Here is a 24,742-nt window from a genome sequence, read left to right as displayed (position 1 = left end):
GATTCATAAGGCAAGAGAGTCAACATTTTTTACTACTAGTCCAGCAAAAAAAATCATTCCTAGCTCAATTTTGTTCAATTTTGAGTGCCCCATAGTAGATATTCAATAAATGTTCCTTCAGTTGAATTAAATTGAACATAATTTTAAAGGGGAAATGAAATATTACAAAGAAACATCAGACTTTGTAGTTGCAGGCTTAGGCAGACGGTGGTATCAGTAAAATCCACAAGCATTTAATGACTATGTACTAGGCATGGGATACAAAGACACAAGCAAACAGTCCCTGCCCTCAGAGCAGCTTACATTCTAACAAAGAAGACAATATGTATGTATATAGTTACATGCAAGACACACATATATAGCAGATACAAGGTGACTTTGCTGGGGAAGGTACTAGAAGTTGGAGAGAACCAGGAAAGGCCCCATGCAGATAGGGAAAGAACTGAATTCCAAAGTTTTTCAATAGGGACTCAAAAAAAAAAAAGAGGTGATAGGCATGGAGACCAACCTTTTTAGAGGTCCAGAAACAGTGGATAAAGTGTTCTATGTGAGGAATAGAAAGCATGGTTTGGCTGGACAATAAAGTATGTAGAGGGAGTAATGTGAAATAAGGCCAGAAAGGTAGGATGGGGTCAGGCTATTAAAAGCTTTAAATGCCAGAGTCTATATTTGATCCTAGAAGAAATAGGGAAGCATTGGACTTTGTTGTTCAGTCGTTTCAGTCATGTCTGACTCTTCATGACCCTGTTTGGGGTTTTCTTGGCAAAAATACTGGAGTGGTTTGCCATTTCCTTCTCCAGTTCATTTTACAGATGAGGAAACTGAGGCTAACTGGCTTAAGTGACTTGCCTAGGGTTCCAAAGCTTAGTGCCTGAGGCCAGATTTGAACTTAGGTCTTCTGATTCCAAGCCTGGCACTCTAACCCCTGTACCATCCAGCTGCCCTCCACTGGACCTTGTTGAGTAGGAAAGTGACATGATTAGACCTGTGCTTTAGGTGGCTGGATAGAAGATGGATTAGAGAAAGAAGGGATCTGAGGCAGGGAAACAAATCAGGAAGCTACTGCAATAGTCCAGGCCTGAGCTATGGTGGTGATTTTGTGAATGGGGGGAAGATGGCATATATGAAAGATACTGTTGAGGAAGAAATGACAACATTGGGCAATTGGTTGGAAATTTGGGGTAAATGAGAATGAGAAATTGAGGATGTGACGCCAGAACAACAAGAAAGATGGTGCCTTCAGCAAAAATAGGGAAGGTCAGGAGAAGGGTAGATTTTAGGGAAAAGGTAAGTTTGGTTTTGACACATTGTGCTTCAGATGCCTGATATGTTATAAGATAATATTTTAGCTGCTCTGAGAAGAAAATAAATAGAAGAGGACATTTCATCTTTGAACTTTCTCCTGGGGTAAGGAGAAGATTATTAATGAGAACAAGAATTCAGGCCTATTGACCTACCTTGCAAAGGAACATCAAGATTCCCATTAGTTCTTTCCTGTAATGAGCTGCAGGCGACAGCTTTGGCATTCTTCCGTTCAGCCATAATCTGGACACGAGAGCAAAAGCATAGCATTGTTTCCATCTACACTCCATGTGTGCTTGCATATCAGCTGGGTCATCCCCTAAGTGTGTTCCATTTCACTTCCAACTTATTCTCTACCATTTATTTTTAGATTCCAACTTTGCTATTTATTTTGAGGAGGTTTGTACTTATCCCTAGGGACAATGTGCAAATGATTATTTTCCATGGATAATAGTCTCCTAATTTTTTCAAAGCAGTTTCCCCTCAGCCTGCCTTCAACAGATCTCTAATATGAGCAATGGCCTGAACCAATATATCTGTTATGGGTGGATTGGTCAGCAAACTCAGGTTAGTGCCAGCTGGAGCTACAAAACATTTGTCTTCATGAATGTCACTGTTAATTTCTGGGTTACTAGGAGTCCTTTGTATATCAAAAAGGTTAATGTTCAAACTGATTGAGTTTGTCAGGCTACCACATTCATTGATGATTTCCAAATAAAATAACCTCTCTTTTTTGAGAATTATCAATGTTTCACCTCTTTATATCCTAATTCAATCAAACAAGAATTTATTAGATGCTTATTACATGCAAGACAACGCATGGGTTCTAGAGGTACAAAGAAAGAAAAAAAGCCAGTTCCCGGCCTCAAGAGGCTTAGAATCTATTGGGAGGAGAGAGAAAAGATAACATGTAAACAAATTAAGTATACGCATGTAAATTTTGAGTACTAACAGCTAAGGAAAGACTTCTTATAGGATATGGCACATAAGAAAGTACTGAAGGAAGCTAGAGATTTGGAGTCTTAGACTCGGTCTAAGAGTTTGAGCCAAATTATTTGTAGCTGAATGGGGAAATAAAGTCCCAGAGAAAGTCAATGTAGGCTTTGTCTTTGTCATCTAAGCTACTCTGAAAAGTGCCTCGCAGCTGATTCTTACCAATCCCTGTCTTGTGGTTGAAGGTTAGGGAATGAGTGAATTTCTTCCCAGGCCTGCAGTACAGGCAGATGGTAGCATCCCCAGAACATCTCATCCTTTCAGTTCCAACTCTCATCATCTCCTATTATCATATCTAATTCCTAAAATTTGCTTCAGAAGATACAGCATGGCCCCAGGAGGTAAGAGGAATGGGGACTAAGAGAGGGGGTGGCAAGATTGCAGCCCAGCTTCCACTGATACTGATTGGTTGTACCCTGTTTAAAACGCATTTTCTATAGTTTATGAGCTGTTGTTTGAACAGGATCCTGGAGATGGGCTGAATTGGAATAGGCATAGTACTTGTGAGGCAAAACACAGGCCCTGGGAGATGTGATACGTCCGTGCAGGAGGATCTAGCTCTGCCAGGTACAAAGTCAGAGTCCTAGAGTTAAAGGACCTTACAAGTTAGTTGTTCACCTTCCCCTACAAGTAAGCGACCCCAAGCTCCAGCATCTAATAATTAATGAGGAGTGTACAGTCAGGCAAGGCAGTTGAAAGCCAGTTTTGTTTTGAAAAATACAGATTTTTTTTCAAGGAGGCTTGAAACCACATCACATTTGAGTGGGATGAAGGTTTAATCTGGAGAGGAAAAGATTTGAGGGAAACTCATGACATCTCTTCTCACATATCAAAAGGGCAAGCACATAGCTAGATAGCAGACTTACACACTCTGCTGCTCCAGAGTAATGGGCAAAAGTTACAGGGAATAGATTTCAGCTCAATTGCTATAAAAGGGAACATAATGATCAGAGTGGCCCATCAATGCTACTGGCTAGCTTGCAAAACTGGGAATTCTTTTTTATTTTATTTTATTTTTTTTGGTGAGAGCAACTGGGGTTAAGTGACTTGCCTAGGGTTGCACAGCTAACGAGTGTTATGTGTCTGAGGCCGATTTGAACTCAGGTCCTCCTCTTGACTCCAGGGCCGGTGCTCTATCCACTGCACCACCTAGCTGCCCCTATCACCGGAAGTTCTTAAGGAAAGGAGGGAGGATTGCCTGTTAGGGAGGTTGTAAAGGGCATTTCTGTGGATAGGAAAGGGAGCTACGTGAGCCCTAGGCAGCTTCTAGGGTCTCTGGGGTGTGTCTATGGAGGCAGGTGGGGCAGGAGTGCCTCTCCAGGGACGTGGGCTGTCCAGGCTAAGGTTCACCTGATGGGCCACCTCTGGACACTTTGTTTCTTTACGCGCTTTCATTTCTACCTCTGCAGCCTGGCCCAAGCATTGCAGGAAAGTGTCTTACACTACACATTCCCCTAGTAGAGTGCAGGCTCCTTGAAGGCAGTGAGAATTTTCAATTTCCTCCTTGTCTAAATGACACTCAATGCCTTGTACACAGCATGTGTTCAATAAATGCTCGTTGGATTGGTAATGTGGTGACTCAGTTGATATGAACTTACCTTAGAACAGATTTCGTGAAGACTTGTGGCAATGGCCTTTGCTGGTGTGTCACATCGAAATACGTGACATTTCAAAATTCTTGTGTCTTTATCTCTTGCTACATACGCAAAATCTCTGTGCAGACAAAATTTATTGACAGATTAGAACGTAATCCTTTACCAATGATGCCAATTTTAAGAGTTAATGGAGCAAGCGCCCAGCACGTCTGAGTCGTTAGCAAACAGAATGTATGTCTTGGTTAGAAAAAAAGCATTTTTTAACTGGCTCCTTGAAGCAGAGGGACAGAGAAGAATCACATTATAAGGAAATTTAGGAATCAAATCATGGCACCTTCCTGCACGTCAAAGCCGCCGAACTTACAACCACTAACAACTGCGAACAAATGAAGATTGAAATTGAAAACAAACCTCTACTTAATTTAGGCACAGACAGGATCATTAAATGGAAGAAAGAGACTTGCACATGAATTTGCATGAATGATGAGACAGACAAGCCAGTGTAGATGAAACAAAACAACAGCAGTCAGCCCATAAAACTAAGCACCAAGGGAGAAAAGAGATGTACAATCGCTCTAGGATGCTGACCGGAAATCACAGCCTACAGAGGGACACAGAACAAACACCACAGGCAGAAATGCTCCCAAAGGACTTCATCTTGTGAAAAGATCTCCCAGCAAATGAGGCCGCCTCAGACTGCGTGTGCTCAGCTCAGACGCCCTGGATGAGCGTGACACTGAAGCTTGGTTTTAGCATCTGCTTTACTGATTAAAGCAATGCCAACCAGGCCACTTCTGTAGGGGAAGAGAAACTGCAATCTGGTTTCTGCTACATAGTCTTTAGACTGGCAGTTAAAAGATCAAAGTTTAATACTATCTTTTACGGAAGCTAAAAGCTGAGAAATACTCATTTGCTAACCTAGCAGAATGATTCCCTTGAATACAACATTATACCAGGAGACCTATCATAGGCACAATCAGAAGCGACTTAATTCTATTAAAAGAAAATAACCTGGTGGACTTTTTGTGATCTGTAATTAAAAATGACCCTGTGATCGTGGCTATAATGCCAAAAAATCTTCAAGGTTCTGAGGTTTGCTGCTGCTGTTAAGTTGGCGATGAGAGTGACCTGTTGTCCGTGTGTGGGAACCAGACAGGAGAAGCTTCACTGGGAAAATGGTGCATGTGTCTCAGCACAGAACCATCCTTTGAACACAGCAGACTATGGCATGATCAAAGGGGTGGGGCAGTGTGGGGGAGGCACTTTGTAGGCTGTGAATAAGCAAGGGTAAACCTTTTGTCACTTTTCCGAGTTTTTCACAAGAGTAGGCCAACCTCCTTTAAATGTGGACCTCAGCCAGTCTGTCCCTATTCCACTGTGGTAAGACTAGATCTAAAGAAAATCTCAAGTTACTTTGAAGCTGCTCTAAAGTCCTTTTCTTTGCACTAGCAAGGGCAGTTCTTACTTTCCCACAATAGGCTCCATTACCACTTGGCCCTCCTGAATGTAAGCCCTTCCAATGGTTTCCTATATAACAATGATGATGATGACGATAGTAGCAGCTAGCATTTGTATAGTACTTATAATGTGTCAGGCACTGTGCTAAGCACATTCCAAATATGATCTCATTTAATCCTCACAACAACCCTGGGAAGTAGGTGTTATTATTATCTCCATTTTAGAGTTGAAAGAACTGAGGCAGAGGTCAAGTGACTTGTCCAGGGCCACACAGCTGATAAAAGTCTAAGGACAGACTGGAACTCTGATCCTCCTGAATCCAGCTACACTTCTGTGCTTAGCATCTAAACCCGCCACACTCGGTTCCATCTCCATCCTTTTATTTTTCTCAAAATAGACTGGGTTGCTCACTGTACCAGGAAGAAATCATCCATCCCTGCTCATGCTATTCCTTTGTAAATCCTACCCATTCATTCTTTAAAGCCACAACAATTCCACCCCTCAATCATTTCCCTCACCTATGAACTTCCATAATATCGAAACATGTTTCTAGCACAATTTGACAATTGTGTTTTGTTTTGCATTGTTTGCTCTATGTTAGCCTTCTCTAGGAGACAATGGTGGTTGGGGAAATAATTTCAGACTGAGAATCAAAAGCCCTGGCTACTAACTAGCTATGTGACCCTTGAATGGATTATGAAATTTCTTTGGACTTCAATTTCTTATCTGTAAAATGAGGAGGCTGAACTGGATGATGCATGACTTTACAACAGGTTCCTTCTTGACCTAAAGTCACATAATTCTCCAACTAAATTAGAAATTCTTTGAGGGTAGGGACCATCTGTTGTATGTCCATCTCCCCAGAACATTTAATACTGGCCTCGGCATACGGTAGATCCTCAATCATTACTTGTTGTTGGTTATCGATTGGCTAAGCAGCAGCCTCCAGCACTGGCAGCTTCCCCAGTCCTTTGTCATGACCAAGCAGCAGCCCTCCTCACCCCTACTGCCCTTCCCCTGGCCTGGAATCCTGGAGATTTCCCTTGAGATAATGAACATATAGAAAATTACAGAAACTACAGAGCATTAAAGTGTGTGTGTGTGTGTGTGTGTGTGTGTGTGTGTGTGTGTGTGGCTGGAGGTAGACACCTCATATGTTGCCTGGTCTAACAACTTTATTTTACATATTAGGAGACTGAGAATGTTATATGAATTGTCCCAGGTCATATAGCTAGTTAGTGACAGAACCAAAATGCAAACCCAGGTTTTTTACTACCAATATGAGGCTTCTTCCACTGTACTAGAGGTTCTTAACCTGGGATCTGTGAACTTAGGTTTTTTAAGAAAATGTTTTGACGACTGAATTTCAATAGACTTGGTTTCTTTTGTAATCTTACGTATTTTATTTCATGCGCTTAAAAACATGACTCTGAGAAGGGGTTCATAGGCTTAACTGAACAGCAAAAGGGATCTGTGGGAACAAAAATGGTTAAAAAGTCCTGAACTATGCCCTGTGGCTTCAACGTTTCCTTCCTATTGGAGGGCAGGGCCACCAGAACAGACGTCATGACCTTCACACTGATGATGGGCTGCAGAGGATAAGGAAAGTAAAGGTAAAGTTCTTGGTTTTTCTTGCTTACTGGTACTCAGCACTGTATCCTTATAATACCTGGGACTCTCTACTTTGCCCTCCACTTATCTAGAATATGTGATAATACAACCAAGGCTGGGCTAGACTTTACAAATGTATTTTTTAAAAGGTTTAAGAAAATTAACTGTAAACAATATCTGGGGAGCATGGAATAAACTCACAATGGAATAAACTATTTTTAAGAACTTAGAAATGTACATATTTGTAATCCAAATAATTCTTGCTAATTTCATTGGTATTGAGAACTTCTACTTTGAAAACTCCCTCCATCTCTACTCTTCCACCACAGTGACTAAGAGCACTGAAAGTTTAAAAGATTTGTGAGTGATTATGACGCTAGTAGTATCAGAGCCAGGTCTCCACATTCCATTAGTCCAACCTTCTATGACATGCTGTCTCTCCTTTTGCTAATTGTACTTATGGTGCTAGCAGTAATCCTTCATTAATGCAGGCCTGGGCTGGAAGAGATTGCATTGGAAAATATTGTTACCTTTAGTGATTTAACAGGTATTTACTGGGCAACTATAAAACTAATACATGCAAAGCATTGTATTAGGTGGGGATTCAAAGAGGACTCTCTCTCCCTGACCCATGTCTCCCCTCTTGATACTGATAATTACTTTATAAAAGGATATTCAATTTCTAACAAAACTCAAATGTTTCATGTATGGAGAAACAGAAAAGATGCAAAACTCTCATTTCATTTTCCTCACCATTACTGCTGGCAAGCTTACACATGTAATAATAGCAAAGTTACACAACTGAGAATAGAATTTCCTGGAACAGTATCTATTCAATAAACGATAGATCAAAGCTATTACAGCTCAACTTTATGCCCTTCATTCTTACAGATGGCTTCCCTTTGGAGTTGTTTCTTTTATTGATCTTAATTTTTCTCTTCCTCAGGGAAACATGATTAATGTTTAAAGTATAACCATCTGGAACTTGCCCCTTCCCAAATGAGAAAATTCAGCAGTCACATGCTTCATTTTGGGAGAGTCTGACAAAATTTCAGTCTCAATTTTCTACATTCCCTCCCAGGTGAAAGGAAAATACATTGGGAAGGCTAAAACAGATCTATCACCTTAAAAATAGTGAGGGAATCTATGTATCTCAGGGATTCAACTCCTTGCCACAAGAAAATTGGTTTTCTCTGTCATCTGGAAGGTTAAAACATGTGCATGCATCTATTAATTTCGCCTAGACAGAAAACTGAGCTACTACCTAACATAGTTGCAAACCCAGAATATGTGAATTTGCAAAAAGATAAGACAGGTCACAGGTGTGAATTTCCAAAATTTAGACTAGTTGACTGGCTTCCTCTGAGAGTGTGAAAGCACGTGGCTGCTGCCAACCAATTATTATTCAGAGCAGAATCCAAAAAACTCTCAACTGAATTTCTTAAAATAAGGCCTGGATTTTTACCATTTACCTTTGCATGAAAGTGTTCTTTGGCTCTAGACTTAGTGTCATTAAACAGAAAGTATAATTAGTAATAGATTGCAAACTAGAAGGGCAGATTTAAATTTGTTAAATATTCTGATTAAATCAGCATTATATTATTAAGAGATTTCAGAAAAGCGTTTTAAGAGGAATTTGTTATTTTCTTTAAAGCCTCTTACATTTTAAGAAGGATTTAAAACAAACAACTAAAACTGATTTCTCTCTCTCTCTCTCTCTCTCTCTCTCTCTCTCTCTCTCTCTCTCTCTCTCTCTCTCTCCCTTCTCTTTTTGGGCAAGGCAATTGGGGTCTTAAGTGACTTGCCCAGAGTGACACAACTAAAAAGTGTTGAGCGTCTGAGGCCGTATTTGAACTCAGGTCCTCTTGATTCCAGGGCCAGTATTTTATCCACCATGCCACCTAACTGCCCCTAAAACCAATTTCTCTTAAATTCATCTCTCCCCCCTGCCCCTTCCCCCAGTGGTCACTCAATCATGTAGAATAAACAGGAAAAAAAACACCACCTTTTTTTTTTTTTAACAAGTATGCATAGTAAACCAAAATAAATTCCTGTAATGGACATATCTATAAATGTATGTCCTATTCTACTTATTGAGACCATCACCTCTGTAAGGTGGTAGATAGATAAGGTGGTAGTCATTGTGTTCAGTTCGGTTTTTAAAAACTATTCATTTTTACGTCATTGTTTCATTACTGTATAAAGTGTTCTGTACCTGCTTACTTCACTCTGCATTAGCTCATGCAAATCATCCCAGGTTTCTCTGAAACCTTTTTTAAAAAAAATCACTGCTTACTGCACAAAAGCATTCCAATACATTCATATACCACATTTTCTCCAACCATTTCTCCAATGAATGGGTTCTCCCATTAGTTTCCAGTTCTTTGCCACCCCGAAAGGAGCTACTGTAAATGTTTTTGTACATATGGGGTCCTTTTCCTCTTTCTTTGATCTCTTTGGGTGATAGGTCTGGTAGTGGTATTGCTGGGCCAAAAAATATTCAGAAATTAGTAACTTTTAAGGTTTGATTCCAAACTACAAATAAACTCCATTTGCTCCAAAGTTCCAGTCTAGTGTTCCTTCTACTGCATGTTGCCTCTGAAAGAATAGGGACATTTTAGAGGGTGTTAATTCTAACCCCTGATCAGCTTCTAGCTTTTAAAATCACTTCAATAATTCTGCATCTTACTTTTCTTCCCTGAACAGACTGCTACAAGAATAAACCTTTCCCTGGGTGTCTTCCTTGCCTATCACAATCTTCTGCCCATGGATGGCTCTGCTGTCCATGGTGCTGTTGCCCAAAGCCAGGTTTCCCCAAAAGCAGGGCTGAAAGTGATCCTCACATCATTTCTCTAAATAAAGCCCAGCCATATAAAAATGACCTAATAGGGGGTTGGATTCTTCAGGTGTTTTGAAAGCAATTAACTCTTCTACCTCACTGGTGAAGTTTAAATAAAGCCAGCACATGACTCAGTTCCTGTGTGTTTCCTCCTTGTTAGTGCTGCAATTGGTTTTTACAGAAGTCAGGGAACAAGATGGGGAATTAGGAAGACTCTGTAGTCCACTAAGATCAGAAGAAGTATTTTATTAAAGAAAAAAATCTACATTTTAAAAGGTCAAATTGAGGGAACTTGTCTCCATTCCCTATGGGCCTGGTCCCTTCTACAACCCTGGCTGAGGTCTCTTGTTTGCTCAAAGGCAGGATTAATCTGGAATAGATATGATAGGGAGCGATTAAAAAAGCCATAGAGCACATAGTCTCTGCCTTGTGGAATTCACACCATAGATGAGGAAAAGAGAAATTATATAGAAGAAAAGACTTAAAAAACACCTTTGATATGGAAATGCATGTGTAGATATGGACAAGTGTAGTATTAATAAGTATGGGTGTGTGTGTGTGTGTGTATGTGTGTGTGTGTGTGTGGGTGTGTGGGTGTGGGTGTGTGTATGTGTGTGTAGTATATATAGCACGAAAACATTCAGCAATGGGTAGGAATGAAGTAAGGAAGTTTCCTTAGAGGAAGTGATCTTTAAGATTACTCTCTCTATTGTCCCCATTCTCTCTCTTATCTTCAATCTCTCCTTTTCTACTGGCTGCTTCCTTACTGCCTGTAAACATGCCCATGTTTTCCCCATCCTCAAAAAACCCTTTCTTGAACCATCTATCCCTATCATCTACTGTCCATATCTCTCTTCCCTTTTGTGGTTTATCTTCTTGAGAAGGCCATCTACGATCAATGCTTTCAACCTGCTTTCCTTTCACCTCTTCTTAGACTTTCTTCTCTACAATTTGGCTTCTGAGCTCATCATTCAACAAAAACTGTTCTCTTCCAAGTTGCCAAAGATCTAATTGCAAAATCTAATGGACTTTTCTAATTCTCATTCTTTTTGACCTCTCTGTGGCCTCTGACACTGTCAATTACTCTCTTCTTAATACTCTCCTTTCTCTAGGTTTCCATGACACTACTCTGGTTCTTCCTTTACTTTTAAGATTGCTCCTGCTCACTGGTCTTCTTTGCTGGTTTTTTATCTAGGTCAAACCCACTAATGATGGGTATCCCTCAGGGCTCTGTCCGAGGCCTTCTTTCCTTCTCTTTTATCCTATTTTGCTTGGTGGTATCATCAGCTCCTATGGATTCAGTCATCATCTCTATGCTCAGATCTACTTATCTAGCCCCAATCTCTCTCCTAAAACTTTAGTTTCACATCTCCAGCTGCCCCGTTGGACATGTCAAACTTGATGTCACATGAGACATTTTAAACTCAAAATGTCCAAAGGTGAACTCATTATCTTTCCTCCCAAACCGTCTCCTCTTCTGAACCTCCCTATTGCTGTTAAGGGCACCACCATCCTCCTAATTACCTTGGTGTCATTCTCAACTCTTCACTTTCTCTCACTCCTATATCCAATATATTTTAAGCTGCCTTGATTTTTACCTTCCTAACATCTTTTGTGTAACCCTAACATACCTAACATTAGTCTTCAGTTTTTAAATCACATGAAAAAGAGGAAATGAGCAGTAAGTGATGTGTGAGAAGATAAAAGGAAAGAAGAAAGGAAACAAGCATTTATTAAGTGCCAACTATGTTCCAGGCACTGTGCTTTACAAATCTTATCTCATTTAATCTTCCTAACAACCCTAAGAAGTAGATGTTATCCTATTATCCCCATTTTAAATATAAGGAAACTGAGGCAGACAGCTAGTAAGTGACTTCCTTAGGGTCACAGAGCTAGTAAGTGAGGATGGATTGGAATTCAGGTTTTCCTTACTCCAGGTCCATACTCTACTCACTGTGCCACTTAGGAATAGAAAGGAAGCCAGAAGGAGGAAAGTAGCCAATAAAAGGACTATCCTCTTTCTAGAAAGTGGTAGAATATAAGCTTGAGGGCAGCATTTTGTTTTTTATTTTTGCACTTTTATCCTTCACTCATAGCACAATGTCTGCAACACAGCACGCTATGAGAAAAAGCTTGCGGGTTGACTGAAAACTAGGATTTTAAAATATTCAATCACAGTTTTATCATAGTTAAGTTCAACTTCAATATGGGAGGTGACCACTTTAGAACTGTGCATGTGTGATCTAAAGTGGGATCACCAGCAAAAGACTTGGGCCCAAGTCATGTGACCAACTGTACCTGATTAGACTGAAGACTATAGGACTGCATAGAACACTACTGAGGAGCAGTAGCAGATTTAGCCAAATGGGAAAACCATAGAAATGCAATGCGATCACTGCATCTTTGATGTTCATATCCCACAACTCCACCCTTCTCCATCTCCACATCAATTAACAACATGCAAGCAAAATATATGAGGGAGAAGGGGAGGAACCCATAATTAAGGTGAATGTAATGATCTCTCTGAAATGCTTTATTTCAGAAATAGGAATAAGAATGAAGCTAACTTCTTAGGGCAGAAACTATGAACTATGTATGCAGATGCAGCACCAAAGCTAGGTAGTAATGAGCCCATATGGGCAGTAATGCTTGTGAGAAATGAACATTCACATCAGAGCGCAACTCTCCTTTGTACCATGAATGCAGGGAATGCTACTGGAGTAAGCAGTTTCCATCCCTCTCCCAGCAGTGTAGTGCTGGCTCCTCCTCCTCTTTGTTGGTAAAATTGTTCCCCAAAAGCAGGGGTGGAGATTTCATTCTCTGACATTTGGCTCCCACCTTCCCCAAACACATAAGAGTTTCTTTGTTTTCTTCTTGTTTTTAAAAATCTTATCCCACAGAATGTATGCCAAATCTATCCTTCAACAATTCTCAAAGTGCAGTTTTCTGTACTACGGTTTCACAATTGTGTTTTGTTTTCTGAAAGCCCAGGAGAGGGATCAAAGCTTTAGAGGGTAAGGGGGGTGGCCCAGAGTCACCTTGGTAAATATACATTATGCTAAGTAAGTTCCCATCAAAGCATTTTCAATGTATGAAATATGTAAATTGAAGATTAAAGATTCTACCACCTGTAAATACTCAAGGAGGCTCAGGTGGGAGGAAAGAGAGAACATAGTGATTCAGTGCCAACTTTGCCCTAATTAGAACCATTAAACAAAGCTAAGTCACTGAATATACACTTGCTAGCCTGACCACCAAGTCTAAGTTGAGTTGTCACCTCTGACTTAAGAAACTGTTGCTCCTGGGAGCAAGAAGGTGGTATTAAGAGGCTCTGTGATAATTACCAAGAACCACCATCTCACCTCCCCAGGTAGAGCTGTTTCAAGAATTGATTAAAAAACAGTCAAGTTTGCAAACTTCCCTCCTCTCCAGAATTGCCCACAGGTCTATGCCTTCTCCTTTCAGTCTTATCAGAACTACAGAGCTTTAAAATTCAAAGTAAAGGATGCTGGAGAGAGGGGTGATAGAAGCACTGCCTAATATCAGGGAAATAAATGACTATCATTCTAGGATGGCTGCTGGACAGGCAGCTCAGTTTCTTTTTGTTTGTTTGTTTGTTTCCTTCTCAGGTTCAATCATACAAAGAAAAATCTCATCATCTTATGTGTGATCAACTCCAAAGCAGAGGAAAGGAATAACGTTGATGATTCTAACTAGACTAAGAAATAAACCTGATCATTCTCATTCTTTTTCCCTACCCTACTGAGAGAAGGGGGGAAAGAAGAGGGGAGAGGAGGGGAGAAGGATAGGGAGAAAGGGAGAGGGAGAGAGAGATCCCATTTTTTCAACAAATCTGGAATAGTCTTATTAGAAGTCAGTAAACTACGCCTATTTTTAGTGTGAGCTAAAACTGGTTTTTGAAATTTGTAAATAAACTTTTACTTTATTTAAAAATGTAAAAACCATTCTTCACTTTCTGTATGTACAAAAACAGGCAGCCAGATTTGGCTTTGGCCCAGGGCACAAAGTTTGCAGTAATTTGCAGATCTCTGTATTCTAAATGGTACAAAAGAGGCTAATGTACAATGAAGCCCAAAGGGCTGGCTAATATTCAATGCCAGATGAAATATTCACTTTCTTGTAAATATACCAGGGACTTAATGGTTGTGGCTTTAAAGAAAACTAAACTTTTCATAGCAGAAATGGGGAAAGGGGGAAAATTAGAGGGAAAAGAGGGGGAAGAGAGAGAAATGAGGGAATGAAGGAAAGAAGAGAGAGAAGCTGGAAAGGAAAAAGGAATGGGGAGGAGGAAGAGCAAAGGAAGGGAAAGAGAAAAAGGGAATGGGAGAGGAAAAGGGAAAGGAGGATCAAGGAGAAAGATTTTCAGATACTTTGCTTTAGACTATCTGATCTGAACTCATGGATAAGGAAGGGCTGAGTGGTCGAGTCTATGGCCAGGAATACCTCACTTTACATTCTGATCTCAGAGGACTTCTATACTGTCTGATATATTAACTATAATATTTCAAGCAAGAAAGATTTTGCTACATGACATGTGCACTGCCTAAGCATGTTTGTTCACTAACATGTTAATTAGATCCTCCTTGTCATTAGCATGAATTAGCAAGTTCCTCTATATGCTTAATCATTCAGTACAACACTGCCAATGAAGACCCTCCAAAGCATTTATTTCCACACACTGGTCGACAATGGGGCACATACAAGGACAGCTTGGGAGGAAAACCAACAGTGTCCTGCTTTTAGGAGACAAAGATGATTGTGATCATGGCATGACTTTATGGAGAAAGCGAGTGAGCATTGCCAGACAAAGAAACACTGAGGATGAAAAAAAAAAAGAATATCATTTACCTCTCTCTGAATCCAGGACAGCATGAAGGAACAGAGCAAAAACAGCACGGTTAGCATTCACATTCACAGGGAAGGCAGGATTTTGGCATACAATGAAATAGCATTTACCACCCAGTCTTTTTCACCCGCCTAATTACCACAATTATACTCCTTTTTCCAGTAGTTATTTCAGCTGAACTCAATCACACCTAAGTGTGTATTTTGGCCGTGTACAACGAAACCAAGAGAGATCAGCTAAATTTAGTAGGCAGCATATCAACATGGGAAAGTAATCCAGCTTAAAATATCATGGACAAATTAGGGGACAAGTCTTGCAGTGAACATTCACATATTGAATATGTATCTTTATTCTTCTTATTCCCCCTCCCCTCAAAAAAAGAAGACAATTGGTATTTTAAAATAACTCATGAGATGAAAAGTTACCTTTTGTGTTAATAATAATGTAATAATAATAATAGCTAATATTTATATAGTGTCCATCATGTGCCAGGTATGATGCTAAATGTTTTCCATATATTTTCTCATTTGATCTGTACAAGCTTGGAGGTAGGTAATATTATTATTCCCATTTTACAGGTGAAGAAATTGAGGCAAACAGAGGTTGCGTAACTTGTCTAAGGTCACACACAGTTAAGGCTGGATTTAAATTCAGGTCTTCCTGACTCCAGGCTCAGAACTCTACCCACTGTAGCACCAAGCTGTCACCAGCAGCTAAAATGATTTTATTACCATTTCAGACACTAAACATGGCTACTTCCTTTATGTCTATTTTTCATTCTCTTTTCTGGTGGATTGCCCTTTTGCATACATAAAGAAAGGGTCCATAGTGACATTCTCAGAATGGGGTGTTGGGGACAAAGCAGAGCTAGACAAAGTCATGGAGAGATAGGAGGAGAAGAGATGAGGCTCAGAGGAGGTAGAGAAGGTGGGAAAGAACTGCAAATAGGAGACCCAACAAAGTGACCAAAACATACTAAGCAAGGAAACAGGAAGTGGAAAAGACTGAGGGAAGGCGAGAACAATGATGGAGCTGGGGCAGTAGCTCCCTGGACTCTACCAGAGACTCACTGTTAACTCTGAACCCTGGGAAAAAGGCTTTTAACCCACTAACCTATAATAAAGAAAATATTATTCTGTTCTTGTCAGCCATTAAACAAAGTCTAACACTGGACATCACAAGTATGTCATATAAATGCATTATACAGAGAAAGAGCAACTAAGAGGATGGGCAAACACCATTAAAACATGCGAAAAAGGCACCTGTACACCAAAATCATCCTTCAGAGAGAACACACATCAGTGGCTACCATGCTAGAATATTGAGCTCTGAACAGGGTGGGTTAAAACAAAAGGTAAATGTTATCCTATCATAAGCCTGGTTCACAGAGCATCCCTTAAATGAGTGTTTCAACTATACAAGGACAGGGCAAAATCCCTGAATGGGCCCTCCTTTTCTGTGGCGGGCTTTTTTTTTTTTTAGCCTGGTATCTGTGAACTTTAAAAAAACATATTTTGATAATATTTCAAAAATATTTCAGTTTTCTTGGTAATCCTATGTATTTGATTTTCTGCATTTAAAAATGATTCTGAGGTACATAGGCTTCATCAGACTACCGAAGGGGTCTATGACACCAAAACCATGAAGGATCCTGGCTCTGTGGTGTTCGTTGGTGAGCACACTGGCTCTTTGACTCTAGGGTACAAAGTCTGTAGGAGAAGATAGCTCAGTGGCTAAAAAGAGGTTAGAATTCAAGAGTCGTGGCTCTGATACCTGCTAACTGTGGGATCATGGGCAAGTCAACTAATTGCTCTGAGCTTCAGTTTCTTCATCATAGGCATATGAATATTTATACTCTTAAATATCTATTAAGGCTGTTATGAGAAAAATACTTTAAAACCCTATGTAAATGAGATGTTACAGTTTTACTAATGTCAGAACATCCACTTATTTCACTAACCCACCCGACTGTCTGATTCTGTTGCCTTAATGACCAGTTTATTGTAGATTCCTGTATTCCAAAGCAGAACAGAGCTGGCCAGGGCTTCTTGCTGGGCATGCAGTGAAAGCTCTATTTTCATAGGATCATGGTTTTAGAGCTGGTCGGATACCTTCGAGGCTACCCAGTCCAGTCCCCAGTGTTTTGCAGACGAGCAGTTAAATGACTTCTACAGGCTCACCCAGCAGGGCCCTGGAGCTGGGCCTGTCTGATTTCAAGTCCACTCCCCTATCTGCCGCAGCACCGTCCCTCTGATGACGTTGCCCAGAGGGTTGGGGCTTCATCTCCCACTCTCTGCTGTCCGCATGGCTGGAGCTGAACAGATGGTGACTAGGGCTGAGGCAGTGGTGTAGAAGAGGGGCCAGCAAAGTGCTTTTGTTTCCAAGTTCTGAAAGGGCACAGCCCCAACAGCTGTCACCTCCCTCCGGGAGAGTACTTCAGGAGAGCTGCTCCATGTCCTGGGGCTCATTAGGCTATAAATAGTCCTCTTAGAGCACTTTTGTAGTGGGTACCTCACCATTTAACCCTTAATTACATAAGTCATGCATTGTGCTCTGATTGTTCCCAGGCAATAGTCTCTCCACAGTGAACCTATTATTCCCTAAATAGACAGTTACCCTCTCAGGGACTTCTGGGTAGAGGCTCACTTTTTCATCATCTAGGGTCACAGATTGAATGCTGGGGGAGAGGAGACAGTGAAGAAAAGGTAAAAAAGAAAAGGTAAATTGGAGACCCTAGAGCAGGGGTCCTTCAATCTTTTTTTACATGTGTCATAGACCCCCCCCCTCCTTGGCAGTCTGGCATAGCTTATGGACCCCTTCTCAGAATCACATTTTTTAAATGCATAGAATAAAATACATTGAATTACAAAGGAAACCAATTACATTGAAATCTACTTATCAGAATTAAAAAAACAAACACCCAAGTTCATGGACCCTAGGTTAAGAACCCTTGAATTAGAGATTATGTAGGCCAATCACTTCCTTTTACAGATGAGGAAGCTGAGGTCCAGAGAAGTGAAGAGATTGGCTCAAGGTAACAGAGATACCACGTGGCAGAACTGGAATCTGGGCTCAGGTCCTCTGACTCCAAAACCAGCATTTTTTCCTACTATTCCATATTGCTTCCATCACCCCAGAGCAATGTCAGGGGTCATTAAGGAACAACCTGAAGGGATGAAGATCAGGCTCAAGGTTCAGGAGGGCACTAGAATGTCCGGTCCAAACTAAGACACATCCCTTCCCTTCTCCCTTGGATGGTGAACATCTCTGAGGGCCTGTGTGTGGGGTGGGGGGGTGAGATAGGGGAGGTTACTTTGGGGTTTAAAGTATATGGTGGCACAGTGGATAGAGCACTGGTCCTCAAGTCAGGAGGACTTGAGTTGAAATCTGACCATTAGACACTTACTAGCTGTGTGACCCTGGGCAAGTCACTCAACCCTGATTGCCTTCCCACTCCCCATATCATAAATAAACACAATAAACAAACAAACAAACAAACAAATAAATAATGTATTTGGTGGACAGGCTTCTGTGGGCTTATCAGGTCTAGGCTGGAGAACTCAGTAGGAAAGTTTTGGAGAAGGTAATCTAATGTGGGAGCTGAAGGCACTCTGGGGAGCTTGGGTCATTCAGTCACTGATTATTTAACAAATATTGCACCAAGTAAGCTCTGATCCCAGCCCTCAAGGACCTTATAGTCAATTAGGGAACAATGAGGAAAATGAAACTCAACTGAACCTGCATTTTCTCTAGATGGGAAGAAGTAAAGGTAGTGGTCCTAACTACTCCCCTCCTACCTCAGACTAACTACATTGCTTTCTTCTTGAGGCTAAAGTAAAGCATTTGGCATCTACTATTTAAGGCAACATGTATGATCGTCACCAAAGCACAATGATGAGAATTCACCTGATTTATCCACAGTACCTTGCATATAATAAGTAGGTACTTGGTTAATATTTGTGGAATGAATGAAGCTTGTGACCTTCACACTAGATTTGTCTCTAAGGATCGGTCAGAGGGGACACTGGTATAGTGGAAAGGGCACTGACTGGGTGGGAGTCAAGAGAGTCAGGCTCTAGTCCTAGCTCTGTCACTAATTAGCAGAAAGATTTTGGGCCAGTCATTTAAGCCCCCTGGGCCTCAGTTTCCTCATGTGTTAAAATGAGGGAGTGGGACTAGATCAATGGTTTTCAAAGTGTCAAAGACCTCTACAGGAAGTCTTCAAGGTCAAAACTATTTTCACTAAGATATTTTAAGAGTTTGTGGAGGGGTCCTCAATACTTTTTAAGAGTATAAAGAGGTCCTAAGACTAAAAAGTTTGAGAATCTGTCCAATGCTGCCATTCTTTTTTTTTTTGGGGGGGGAGGGCAATTGGGGTTAAGTGACTTGCCCAGGGTCACACAGTTAGTGTTAGGGCCAGTACTCTATCCACTTCAACAGCTAGCTGCCCCACCAATGCTGTCATTCTAAAATCCATGTCTTTTCAAGTATTCGGACTCCTTACATACAAAGCCACTTTGCCAATCTTTTGGCTTTTTGGTAGCATTCTTTCAAAGTGCATAATGAAATCCCTTAAGACTAACAGAAAGAAAAATGATCTACTATGCCACAAAAATACATTTTGTTTTTTCAGCTAATACTCCTAACACCAGAAAACTGACAATAGATTCTAAGCTCACAGTCTGTGAGTTGGAACGGACTTCAGAAATCATCTGCTCCAACCTGCTCACTTTACAAATGAGGAAACTGCAGTCCAGAAGTGATGTTGACTTCCCCAGGGTGACAGAGGCAGTAAATGGCAGAGCCAGGATTTAAACTCAAATCCAAATAACTCTAAATCCAGCACTCTTTCACCTATAAGTCTCATCAAAGCAGCCACAAAGAAGGAAGTAGAAAGGATCTTGGTGTTAACCTCCATTCAAGATGACCCTTAGACATCGCTGTCCTTTTTTGGACTTTATGATTGGTACAGATTCTTTTGATTACACTGTGGAAAACATCTTCCATGTTTCTTTCACTTTACAAGGGAAGCACTGATGAGTATTTTAAATTAGATCGAGTACAAATTCACTGATATAACAAAACCAATACATAAGCAATATCTTTTCCAGAAGGCAGACATTAAAAAAGTGAAACAAGAAGCTTCCAATACCCTTAAATGCCAAACTTGTCCAGGGAGATTCTCTTTTGACTGAAGATGACACTTGATTTCAATGCCCCAGAGAAAACTTGCCATTAATAAAGATTTCTCCAAGTGATATTCAAAATATCATTCATAGCCATCAGTTGTCTTACATAATTAGCTCCCCGTGTATATCTACCAGAGAAATTCCTCGACCTAAAATTGTTCTTTGCAAATGCTGAGACTAAAGGAAGTTAAATTTAGAGCTAAACATATTCTTATTTTTCCTTTGCTATGTAAGAATCTAGCATGAAAAATTAAAGAAACTGATGCTCTCCTAGGCTGAATAACTCATGATTGCCTCATCAGTATGTTCCTGGTAGCTGCTTAGGATGCAGGATATATATGTAATTTGCAATGTTAACATTGAAAAAAGCCAACCCCCTTACCTGAAAGAAGAGAAATGCTTGGCATTTGTTATTGTATATCCAGATTAATAAGAAATTCCTCATAAAAACATTAGAATGACAATGACCTTCATCAGCCAACTGGGAACAAACAAAGCAGATGTCCTGTCCATCTGAGGCTCCAAGCTCCAACTACCTGCTATGTGACTCCTAACCAATGCTTTCCACTCCTTGGCTACATGTATGTAAAAATATGATCTACTCAGCTGCACAGCTCTTTGTGGATGTTCGTCTGGATCACAGTGGACTTCTTTAACGACAACCACTTGGAGAGTTAAGCCTAGTCACAGCTAACTTGTGTATTGTCACTTTTTATCGGAGTTCAGAGGAACCTCAGAAGTCTGGACCTGAACAAGAATTCTCCCCCTCCCTAGTCCCTCACAATCCCCCTGCCCCAAGAAGGCTCTGATCCACCTTTGTCTGACGGCCCCTCTAGTGACCCCAAACCCATTGCCTCCCAAAGGAGGCCAATTCCACTTTTGGATAACCCTAATTGGTAGAAAATTTTCCCCAACATCAAGCCCAAAGTAGCCTCTTTGCAACTTCAGTCCATTACTTTTAGTTCTACCTTTCGGAGCTCCAAGCAGGTCAAGTTTACAGATAGACAGAGCTTAGTCCAGCACCACACATATGCTTAAAAAGTGCTAATAACAATGATGATGACAAAGATGATATTGAGTTAATACTCTCATGCTTATCTACCAGGGCAAACATGAAAAAATGCTAGGAGTTCTTAACCTGGTGTTTGTGAACTTCAAAAAGATGTTTTGATAACTGTACTTGGATAGAATTGGTTTTCTTTGTAATCCTTTGCATTTTATTTTATGCACTTAACATGATTCTGAGAAGAGGTCCCTAAGTTTGACCAGAATGGCAAAGGGGTCCCTGATCAGACAAAGGTTGAGAATGCCTGTTATAAACTATTTATTTTCCTAGAGCTTTCCTATATAAATATCATTTCTAACCATGGCTAGGAAGAGTCCAGGAGGGATAGTTGCAAATTGGGATTGGTGCTTAAGAAGCACTGAAGGGTTCTTGAGTAGAAAAAGTTTAAGAAGCCCAGCTTTAAGGAAGTATGAAAACACAACACAGAGTGAGGTGTAGAGGACAGAACCCTTAATATGTCACCTCATACTTTTCCAAGTCCTTTGACTGTGTCAGGCAACAGGCTACAATGTGCATTACATTGTGCACAAACAGTGGGAATTACAGGTAAAACAAAAACCAGTGAGAAACAAAAGATTTAAAACTAAGTTGGGCACAGTTATTTGTGGCCAGGTAACAAATATAGTTTCTACACAGAGGACACTGTCATGGAGCTTTCTGAGAAGACATAACCTAACATAGTCTGCTGGGAGGGAGAGAAGGGCATTCATTACAAAGCAACCAGGAACTAGAATGTCTGGTGAAAGGAATGGAATTTAGAGGTTTCAGTTTTCAATTATGCCAAATTAGAAAGCTGTTGTTCTGGTTGTTAGAGATGAAATGAAACACACATTTCTTATTTAATTCTAATCAAGGAAAAGGGAGGCAAAATTGGTAAAATAAGCGCTACTTGTGAAACTGTGTGAGGGAATGCTTCCTGAGAGCAGAGAAGTGAAAAAACACTTAACACCAAATAAGTTTGTTATGGACAGTTTTCACTTTACAAATCTGACTTTACATAAAAGATTCTGAAAAAAAGAATCCATATTCCAAAAAACCCCCACCTATAATAACTTTACTGTACAGCACTGTGCTCTCTCTCTACTCCTGTGTCTCAGTTCAGAACTCTGTGGCCTCCCATCCCTCACACCAAAAAACAAACAAAAACCCTTAAAAAAACCCCTTCAAGTGAAAGCAGAATGGACTTTGGAGCCATGGCTGCCGCCAGATCAGGGCTTGGCTTGAGACTTCAGGCACCAAGAGAGGAGAGCTTTGCCCCACTCTGCCCACCCACCAACATGTCTGGTTCAGTGTATCTGTCTTCAGTACTGGTGTGTCCCCAGTACCCATGTATCACTCATCCTCTCCTGCCCTCATCCATGTTCAGCCCCTATCTGCCTGCCCCCCATCCCTATATTCTTATCAGTTCCGGCCAAGCCCCCAGGTGACTGGCCTCAGCCTCCACATGTTCCTCCTCCTGTTTTTGCTTCTCAGTCCTCACCACCCACACATATCCTTGAATTGTGTGCTGGCCCCTTCCTGCTTCCCTCCCTCCTTCCTCACATCCAAAGGCAAATTCACATTACGTAGAGTCCATTTATGTAAAGAGAGAACTGTCTGTAATTCACAAAGCAACAGGAGCTTGAGAACATGTTGAAGACTGTTACATAAAGAAGGCTTGAGATACCTGGCAATGCATGTTGGGGCATACTGCTAAGGAGCCTCCCTAAGACAAAGATAAAGAAAGTTCAGCAATTAAAGTGACCCAAGACAGCATATTTAATTCTTGGGGGATTTATTCTGAATCCCACTTTCATTCATTTATTCCTCCTTCACGTTTTCTCTCAGATGTTGAGTCTATTTCTACACGGCGAATTGAGATATGTTTAAGATCCTTGTTTGGTATAAGTAATCTTAAATGATTAGAAGTCCTCAAATCATTTCTGTTTGGCTTCCTTTTTTCCTCCCTCCCTCCCTCTGTTCCTTCATTCTTTCCTTCCTTTCTTCCCTACTTACATTTGAGTCTAAGTATGTCTGATATTCTGTGAATTCCTAATACTTCAAGGAATTATGAAGCCATACTATCAAAGTTTGATTTAGGAAATATACGAAAATCTCTCAGCTTCCCTATGTCATTACCCTACTCAGCAGCACAGGGTAAGGCAAACAAAGCTCGCCTCTAAAGCCAGGAAGACCTGGGTTCAAGCCCTGCCCCTGCCACATCTAGGCTGTATGACCCTGGGCAAGTCACTTAACTTCTTTGTACTCTAAACAATTCACAAAGACTATAACTGGCATAAAGGTGCCAACCAGCATTGGTATATGGATGAAGATGGTTTCCTTATCTAAGAGTCCCTTACATGAGAAAAATGACCAGTGTGGTCCCAATTTCTACTTCTACTCATGATTCTTCCCTACTTCCCATTCTATGCAGCAAATTCAATAAGGTCATGAATCCCTTGTTTAAGCTGAATGCATATGCATGCTCTCTCAAGCTCATTGTATCAACCATCTTTTGGTTTGGAGGTCATAATGATGTCACAGAATCTCTGAGTGAACTGAAACCTCAAAGATGATCTAGTCCCACATGTAAATGAACAAGAATCCATTCTATACCCTGCTTGAAAAGTGACATCCGGGGCAGTTGGTGGCGCAGTGGATAGAGCACCAGCCCTGGATTCAGGAGGACTTAAGTTCAAATCCGGCCTCAGACATATAACACTTACTATCTGTGTGACCCTGGGCAAGTCACTTAACCCCATTGCCTAGCCCCCCCCCCCAAAAAAAAAGAAAAGAAAAAAAAAAAGAAAAGTTACATCCAATCTTTGCTTGAAGACATTACGTGAGTCAGGGTGGTTCATTTTTCTATTGCTATCATTTAACAGGTTTTCCTGTTTGGTAGTAAATTAGACCCCTTTAGGGGCTGGAACAAACAACCATTTGCCTAAACAATCTTACTGAGTAAAACACTACATTTAAATACTATTATGGACACTGAATACTAGAAAACAAAGAGGCTTTCACCTATTCTATTTGGTTATGACAACAGGAACTTGGAAAGCATGCTCAATTTTGGATAAATGACAGTTGACTATATTTCTTCTCTCCAACTACATTAAGGGAGTTGCTATGGCACTTTACAAATGATTTTTTGTTAGCATGTGATCTGAAACAATACTAGTAGAACATATTTTCCTTCTCTGGACAGCAACTGAGCTCAGTGAACATTATTAATCTCTCGAGAGTCTATTTGAAAGCAGTGCAAATCTATGCTTTCCATGATCAAACACTACGAACTTTTCCTGAGCTTTAAGTTGATGCATTTTCCCAAAACATTTATCAAAGTGAAAAAGAGCTTCTCTCCTCCTCAAGAAAATGCTCTATAAATTCCTTTAGTATGCAGATCAATAAAAGATTGACTTTTGAGGTAATCTTCTTGACTTCCACCCTAAGAGAAATCAACTTTTTGCTTACCACTTAGGATGACTGAATGTGTCAGCCTGCATGGTAAGATTATATAATAAAAAAGCCTCATCATAGCATACACACACACACACACACACACACACACACACACCACATAATGGGGCTAAAAGTTGCTATAATGTCAAAGGACTTAGTCTCTGCGCTTGCTTTGAATAAACATGTAACTTCCCTGCTTAGCAAGTTTACTTTTTTCCAGCTGCTGTCCTCCCATACCATCTTAAAGAAATAAATGAAAATAAAAATGCCAAGGGGATAAGCTTCCAACCAGAAGACTGAAAGGAAAACTCAGGAGAAGGGAGTCACAAGACATATTTGTGTCTAATAGATTCTTGGAGTCCAATTTCTGAGAAACTTTCC

The 24,742-nt window shown here is 40.6% G+C and overlaps 1 protein-coding gene across 16 annotated transcripts in view; it reads right to left on the bottom strand.

Moving 5' to 3' along the window:
- Window positions 1-24,742, bottom strand: part of APBB2 (amyloid beta precursor protein binding family B member 2) — a 411,236-nt gene that overhangs the window by 14,817 nt on the left and 371,677 nt on the right. For 15 of the 16 annotated variants that reach the window (XM_078148568.1, XM_020991135.2, XM_078148564.1 and 12 more), the window contains 2 exons: window positions 3,894-4,008; window positions 1,458-1,545 (listed from right to left, as the gene is read on the bottom strand). In XM_078148568.1, coding sequence (XP_078004694.1) covers window positions 1,458-1,545; window positions 3,894-4,008 — 203 coding nt within the window. Of the gene's footprint in view, window positions 1-1,457; window positions 1,546-3,893; window positions 4,009-14,667; window positions 14,834-24,742 lie in introns of those variants that run through there. The other variant, XM_020991151.2, reaches the window with a different exon arrangement.

Source organism: Phascolarctos cinereus, unplaced genomic scaffold (genome assembly GCF_003287225.1).
Source record: "Phascolarctos cinereus isolate Bilbo 61053 unplaced genomic scaffold, phaCin_HiC Scaffold_9;HRSCAF=440, whole genome shotgun sequence".
NCBI lineage: Eukaryota > Metazoa > Chordata > Mammalia > Diprotodontia > Phascolarctidae > Phascolarctos > Phascolarctos cinereus.
This window is presented reverse-complemented; position numbering and strand designations above follow the sequence as displayed.